We start from the raw sequence: 7,305 nt of genomic DNA, 5'->3' as shown, positions 1-7,305 counted from the left end.
TTTGGTTATCAGTCTTAAAAAGCAGCTGTCAGCCCAGCTGGGCATGGCTCAGTTGTTGAGCGTTAACCTAGGATCCAGGCGATCAGTGTTTGATTCCCGGTCAGGGCACATGCCCAGGTTGCGGGCTCGATCCCCAGTGGGGGGCGTGCAGGAGGCAGCCGATCAATGACTCTCTCATCATTGATGTTTCTCTCTGTCTCTCTCCCTCTCTTTTCCTCTCTCTGAAATCAATAAAGATACATTTTTTAAAAAAGCAGCTGTCAGTCAGTACAAGAAAGGTTTCAGGACTGAGTTCAATGGGGATTGCGTGGCAGGGACCCTAGTCCTAGTTATTGGAGGTTCCCATGATGATGGCAGTAATGTTTTGGGTCATGAATGCCTGTGATCATCAAGGACATGTGCTGTTTCCAAAGTTCCCTTGAATACCATTTACCTAATAGACATCTGCACAAACACAAATAACTTTATTCATGTTAGAAGCTTTGAATAGACTGACTTGCAAGGACACTTAATACAATCAATTCCTTGAACTCAGGTTTGTGTTTTAAAAAAACACTCTATATTCAAGCTCTGGGTATTTTACTTATAGAATTTTGCATGTAGCCCACTTCTTTCTGCACAAAAGTAAAATGTTATTTGTATTTGCTTAATCCTCCATTATTTTGCTGTTTCAACATGATTTTGTACCCCACCCCGGTCATCTCATTGTTAGTCCAAGGTTACATTTCTTTCACTCTCAGCCTTTCCTGAGCTTCATTTTCTCTCTTTATGCACATGAATATAGCTCTGAGGCACAGGGTACTCCTTCCCAAGATCCACAACAATTACCTCCCTGGAAAATGTCACTCCTTTTAAAGGTCCTTTGTTATGAGTAACTGAAGGGGGTCCAGGGACAAGTGTGTGTGCTTTTTGCAAATCATCACCCTGTAAGAGAATGGGACAAACAGTGTAAATGATCAACTTATGAACACAACAAGCCCTGCTCCTAAAAATACAGGTTATATGTGCATTGTTAGTGAGAAACAGAAGTGTCACTAAGTGATACAGAAAAGCAGTGATAATCCATCATTTTCGTATTTCTAGGGTTAATAAGAGCTTACACTGACATATTCAAATAGCATCTGGTAACGTGTCAAACCCGAGAGCCACCTGGACCATCATTCTGTCTCTAACTGGGCATGGGCCTCATTTTGGGAAGACATGTGAGTTGTTCTTATTAGGGAGCCCCGGACATGGAGCTCAAGAAGGTCCTGGCAGTGTCTGTGTGCTGCCGCAGAAGACCTTGAGGAGGGACACAGGGTCTGGCCCAGAGCTCCGCTGCAGTGAGGGATGACCTTGAGTCATTTATGTCATTTTCTCAGTTTTGGTTCCCTAGATGATCTCCAAGGCCTCCTCTAGCTCTCAGATTCTAGGATTCTGAGAAAAGCAGCAAAATGAAGGGGAATTATTAAGAAAAAACACAAATGTAGGGATGAAGGTTGAGCGGGCATCTGTAAATGGTGTAACAACAAGGAACCGATGAAGCTAAGAACGGTCTAAAGGGCCGCGGCCATTGCACTCCTTCCGGATACAGACTTAAATTACAGGCACGGCCACTCCTCATTTTACCTGGCCAAGTACCTGACCTCCTTTTCTAACCAATTCTGAAGCGCCCCATGAGTCACCAAGCCCATCACCTCTTTGGCATCCTCAGGATCTCCCTTCTGTACTTTGTCCTCTGGGTACTCTTTGCTGTTTAAGTGTGTGGCCAACATCTCTTTACTCCGTCTGTGGACAAGAATGCCCGGCCTCAGGATTTGCCTTAGAGTCCTAAAATAGTCAACCAGCAGGGATTTTTTTAAAAAAAAAATAATTCGTGCCTGTTGGCCCCCACTGTCACACACTCACACACACACACACACAGACACAGACACACACAGACACACACACAGACACACACACACACAGACACACACAGACACACACACAGACACACACACACAGACACAGACACACACACACGGACACACACACAGGCTTTGTACGACATTCGATGACACAGACTTACTTTTCTTGGACTCCTGGGTCGCCTGTCCTCACATTATTACCAATTACACAATCTTCACAAGGACCACTCTCCGTCCCACCGTCGTTCTTGGTTTGGAAACTGAAACGGAGCGAGCGGAGAGTGAGAGGCGGGGAAGGGCGGCCTCGGGCGGGGCGGCGCGGCGCACGCGGAGCCGGCCGCCTCCAGGGGGCGCTGCGCGGGACGCGGTCTCCCTTTACTTCTAGCTACATCGCTAGCGCGACCGAAAGCTGAGCCCAGTTCCCCGGCGGGCATTTATACCATTTATATAAAAACAGCGTCAGTAAGAAGAGGATGGAAGCGAAGCAGATAAGCAAGATGATGACGAACGTGACCAGCAGGGTGTCTAAGCTCATGGACCTGGCGAGCAGCTTCCTCCGCGGGCGGGCGCCCCGGCGCGCGCTCCCTGCTCCGCGTGAGCGCAGGTCTTCCCGTCCTTTAAGGTCTCGAGGAGAACGCGAGGCTCGTCTTCATGGCTGTTTTTCTAGACCAGCTTCCGCGACGGCTGCTCCGCCGGCCTCAGGGCCGCTGGCTCGCCCGGGCTGCGGCGGGCGGAAGGGAGACCGAGCTGGGACCCGTGCGACCGCTCCGCTCACCGCCCCTCATCCCCAGACTCTCCAAGCCCGCAGGGGAGGAACGGGGGCATCTGGCGCCCGGCGCAGCTCCCCGTTCTTCTCTCGTCAATGACATCACAGAATCAGGGAACCTTGGAGCTGGAGGGACCGGGCGCCGGCCCCACCCCACGCGTCGCCTGGAACCTGGGAGAACCAGGGGCCCCTGCTCCCCGCGGAGAGGGTGGGGTGGAGGCCCCCGGCGCCGTCTGGGCCGCTCTTTGCACAAGGGTTTCTTCCTACTCCCCAAACACATCCTGCTTACCTTCCGGCTGTTTCCGCAGGCCGCCAGCCCGCCTCCTTGTCGGCTCCCTCTCCGGCCCCAGGCCTGGGTCCTGACGCCCCTCCCCGGGCGCAGCGCCCCCTGCCCGACCCCCGCGTCGGGGCGCCTGCTTCCCGCACGCGCGAGGGACCTGGCAGCCCTGGCGGAGGAACCAGGTGATCAGAGTAAAGACCCCTGACCCGCCCTCACTCCAGGTGAGGGAGGGGTGCCCGTGACCGGGGGAGGGGGACAGAGCTAAGATTTTCTGAGAAAAGGAGGGTGCAGAGGAGTGTGGCGCCCGCTGCCAATCGCATCTGTAAAAGTCAGAAGGGGAGCTGGGGGGCCTTTGGGCTGCAGTGACACTGGCTCCCTTCCAGAAAGGCAGGGGCTGTGGCTTCTTTACCTTTGGATCCTCCACCAAGTCATGAAAATTCCGTAAATGTTGAGTAAGAGTGTGTGGGTGAGTGTGTGTGAGCATAAGGAGGATTTGCTGGAGCCTCAGGCCAAGGCCGAGTTTGCACAGTGTGAGCCTCTGAGCCACCGGCAGCCAGCACAGCTCCTGCATGAAGCCAGGGCTCCCGGAGGAAGACCCGGCCGCGCTCCGGCCGCACTGAGGTCCTGAGAGGCCAGATCTTCTCATGTCTCACGGACACCTGGATTTTTCTGGGAGATGAGGGTATTTTATATCTATTTACTGGTGGTTAGACAGACTTAGACATATGTAAAGACCCAATCAGTTGTGTACGTATGTTTAGTACACCTGATGCCCTCTACTGTGTGGATATTATACCGAAACAAAAAAGGGCAAAAGGGCCCCTTCCCGGACCTGAATTTGAGTGTGTGCCGTGCAGAGTGGTGCTGGGCTGGAGGGCACCGCTGCTGGTTGGTCGTCTCCAGGACTGTTCGCCCGCATGCTCTGAGGCCAGAGGCCTTTAGCAAGGACACAGCGGTGGCTACAAGTAAGGGCTGGGTAAGACTGTAACTAAGGGCTTTCTTTCACAGAATGTGACTTGGGAATCAATACCTTAAGTTTATACGTATGGAAGTGAAAGCAGGGACCCAGCAGACATCTGTACACCCACGTTCATAGCAGCACTGTTCACAACAGCCAAAAGGTGGAAGCAGCCCAAGCGTCCACCAGGAGGTGAGCAGATAAACAAAATGTGGTAGATTCATACAAAGGGATGTTGTTCAGCCTTAAAAAGAACAAAATTCTGACACGTGCTGCACATAGATGAACCCTGAAGGCATTATGCCAGCCGAAGTAAGGCAGACACAGAAGGCCAGCCACTGTGTGATTCCACTTATGTCAGATTCCTGGAAAAGTCAAATTCATAGACGCAGGAAGCAGAATAGAGGTTACCAGGTGCTGGGGGAGGGAAAATGGTGAGTTAGTGTTCAATAGGTACAGAGTTTCAGTTTAGGAAAACGAAAAAGTTCTGGAGATGGAGAGTGGGGGTGGCGCACAGCAATGTGAATATACTTAATGCCACTAAAGCAGATGCTTAGAAATGGCTAAAGTGGCCCATTTTGTGTTGTACGTGTTCCATTACAATTAAAATTTTTTTTGAGGAAAAAAGGAAAGGGATCTTATCTATGTAGTAACCTGGTACATGGCAGGCGCTGGAAAAATAAAATCAGCACAAAGAGATCGTGTTTCAATCTGCATCCATCTGTGGACGTCCTAGTCCCGCCCCCAGCCCTTCCCCTGCCCCCTCCCCTAAGCCCTCCAGGCCGGTCTTGGACTGCTCTTCCAGGTGCCTTCCTCCTGGCTTCTCTCAGCCGTCACTGCAGCTCAGTGACGCGCCACGTCACCGCCTGCACCCCAAACCCTCGTCCGTCCAGCTCCAGCCGCAGGCGCGCTGGGAAGCCGCAGTCTTCCATATTCTTTGTCATTGCTCTCCCCCTGCCTCACGTATTCCTTGACCTCAGGCTCCCAGAACCCTGCAAATTTCACTCCCTCCTGTTATCAAAACCTCAAAACCTGCTTTCTTCTTTTTTTAATCCTCACTAGAGAATATTTTTTCCATTGCTCTTCAGAGAGAGTGGGAGGGAGGGAGGGAAGGAGGGGGAGAAGGAGAGAAACGCTGATGTGAGGCAGACACATCAGTAGGTCGCCGCCTGCACTCACCGCACTCGCCACCACCTGGCCGGGACCGAGCCTGCAACCGAAGTAGTCGAACCCGGGACCCTTCAGTCTACAGGCTGATGCTCTATCCACTGAGCCAAACCAGCCAGGGCTCAAAACCTGTTTTCTAATCCTTCACTCTAAGAGTTCTTGATAGAAATTTAAAGTGTTTCCACTCAAGGACATTTGTACTTTAACAAGGGCTTAAAGCGAAAGCAAGACAGTCAGGCCTCAGCCAGCAGACAGCGAGTTCTCTTTGGAGCCAGGAGGGTTTTTCGGGTGCTCCTGGCATCTGCCACAGTGAAGTCAGACGCGGACTCCTCCCGGGACGAGCAGTCCTGCCCCGCCTCCCCCCTCCTGCCTTCCGGGTCCTTTGGGGTAGTGGCCAGAGGACATGCACTCCTGGTGACAGGGTCTGCAGCATCTTGTGCTCCAGGTGGGCCCAGGGTGCCTATGAATCCCCAGCCACCTCCCTAAGGCCTGGATCCATGTGGCCTGGGGAGATCCTTTGACAGAAGCATGATCCCTGAGTTACAGGATCAAGGTGAGGACATTCAGAGGACTCAAGGTCATAGCTGCCTCGGTCTGAAAACCAGGGTGAGCACAGGACCCAGTCCCGGCTGATGACAGTTCAGGGGTCAATCTGTGATCGGAATCATCCCAGTTGGACTCAATGTCGTGACATTTTCAGAAACTGCCAGCACAGAAGAGAGCAGGGCTGGGGTGTGAACCGGAGGCTGAACTCGCAGCTGTGTGAGCCAGGGCCTCTCTTTTTTGCCTTCAGCTGGTTTGATTGGGGCTTGTGTCTCTTGCCATCTAAGAGTCTTGTTGTGACCGACACTCTCCTGCCTCCTTTCTGAGCCCTCCACCCCTAATGAGAGATTCCTGCGTTCCTCCGGGAGAGCCAGCGAGCCGGTTGGCTTCCCCGCTGGACATTCCCTAGGTTCCCTCCGCCTGCGACGGCAGGGAAAGGAAACGAGGGCCTCTCTTTCACCAGGTTAGCACAGCCTTTTCCCCGCCACAGCCGGGGGGCTGCCTGGAGGCGGTCTTTTAGATTTTAGAAGCTAAATGGGAGTTACTGAAGCTCTTCAGCATCAAGCTATGATATTTACCAGGGCACTTGTATTGAAAGTCTTTTTCTTCTACATTAATGGCCAAAACCTGTCTGTTTTTATTAGAGGAAAAAAGAAAAAAATATTAAACACCGAGATAAACGCCTACTGTTTCAGTCCATGTAATTTCCACACAAGAGAAAGGTTGTGCTGTTGAAAAGCCTTCCTTATTTATGATCCACAGTTACCCTTTTCATGCAGAAGTCATTTAAAACCTCAGAAAGTCAGGACAGCTTGATGGGGCTTTTGGCAACCCATTCATCGCCCAGCCGTTTCCGCGCACCAATGACACTGAGTTATCCACCAGGCAACGCCGCCCGTGGCACTTACCTCAGTAAAAAACAGGCACCCACCCCCAAACGCCACATCTGGGGACAGATAACCCGAAACGCAGACCCCGGGTGGGAGGAGAGTTGGAAAGCAGCAGACGCCGCGGGGCGAAGAGCAGCGATCAGACTCGGGCCATCGTGGGGGCCGGCAGGCCCCCCCCTGCAGCCGCGCGTGCTCGGGGAGTGTCGGCAGCAGCGCACCGGCACCGCGACAGCGTAGCCCCCCGTTACACGTGCACCCCCGACCTCGGCCTCGGCAGCCACCGCGCGCCCCGGGCACGTGTAGAGCCGTCTCGTGCTCCCCGGGGGTGTGTGTGTGTGTGTGTGTGTGTGTGAGGGGGTCGCCGCGGCTGCCTGAGCCCGCGCTCCAGTGGCCCCGTCCACCCTCTGGTCTGGGAAGGCCGCCGAGGCTCCCCAACAGGTATTATATCCTCACCCTGAGCCCAGAGCTTCACCATCCCCCAACCCCCCAGCCGGAAACCCGGGGGTCCGCCGATGCCCCCCCTCTAATCCATGACCACGTCCAGCCGGCCGCCGCCCTAACCTTTCTCCACGCCGCTCCTCGCGCCTGCCGCCTCCCCGGGGCGGTGGGGGCCTGAGCTCCGCCGGGGCTATTGCCAGAGCTGCTTAGCTGGTCTCCTCGCCTCTGAATTTGTTTCTCTTCAGTGCACCACTTACCAGCCCATCAGCGTTTCTTGGTCGGTACAATCCTGGTAACGCCGTTCTTGGCCTGCCCTGTCCATCGGCCCCCCAGCACTTACCAGATCGGCTGGTTCCAGGCCCGCCTCCTTTCTCCCG

General features: G+C 53.8%; 1 protein-coding gene across 1 annotated transcript; it reads right to left on the bottom strand.

Moving 5' to 3' along the window:
- Positions 1-459: 459 nt before the first annotated feature.
- On the bottom strand, positions 460-7,219 carry DEMA1 (DPM1 ER membrane anchor 1). Its single transcript, XM_016214034.2, has 5 exons — positions 7,186-7,219; positions 2,327-2,607; positions 2,048-2,146; positions 1,626-1,809; positions 460-924 (listed from the first exon to the last, which is right to left on the bottom strand). The coding sequence occupies exons 2-5, from the start codon at positions 2,419-2,421 to the stop codon at positions 754-756; spliced, it is 549 nt and encodes a 182-aa protein (XP_016069520.2). The 5' UTR covers positions 2,422-2,607; positions 7,186-7,219; the 3' UTR covers positions 460-753.
- Between the last annotated feature and the right edge of the window lie 86 nt (positions 7,220-7,305).

The sequence above is a fragment of the Miniopterus natalensis genome, chromosome 13, assembly GCF_054644295.1.
Source record: "Miniopterus natalensis isolate mMinNat1 chromosome 13, mMinNat1.hap1, whole genome shotgun sequence".
Taxonomy (NCBI): Eukaryota; Metazoa; Chordata; class Mammalia; order Chiroptera; family Miniopteridae; genus Miniopterus; species Miniopterus natalensis.
Note: the sequence above shows the minus strand (reverse complement) of the source record. Positions and strands in the feature narration are given on the sequence as shown.

Coding starts and splice junctions, on each gene's coding strand:
- DEMA1 (XM_016214034.2), bottom strand. CDS start 2,421: ATGAGCTTAGACACCCTGCTGGTCACGTTCGTCATCATCTTGCTTATC. Junction 1,810..2,047: donor GACCCAGGAGTCCAAGAAAA/GTAAGTCTGTGT, acceptor TGACTATTTTAG/GACTCTAAGGCAAATCCTGA. Junction 925..1,625: donor AGAATTGGTTAGAAAAGGAG/GTCAGGTACTTG, acceptor ATTCTCTTACAG/GGTGATGATTTGCAAAAAGC.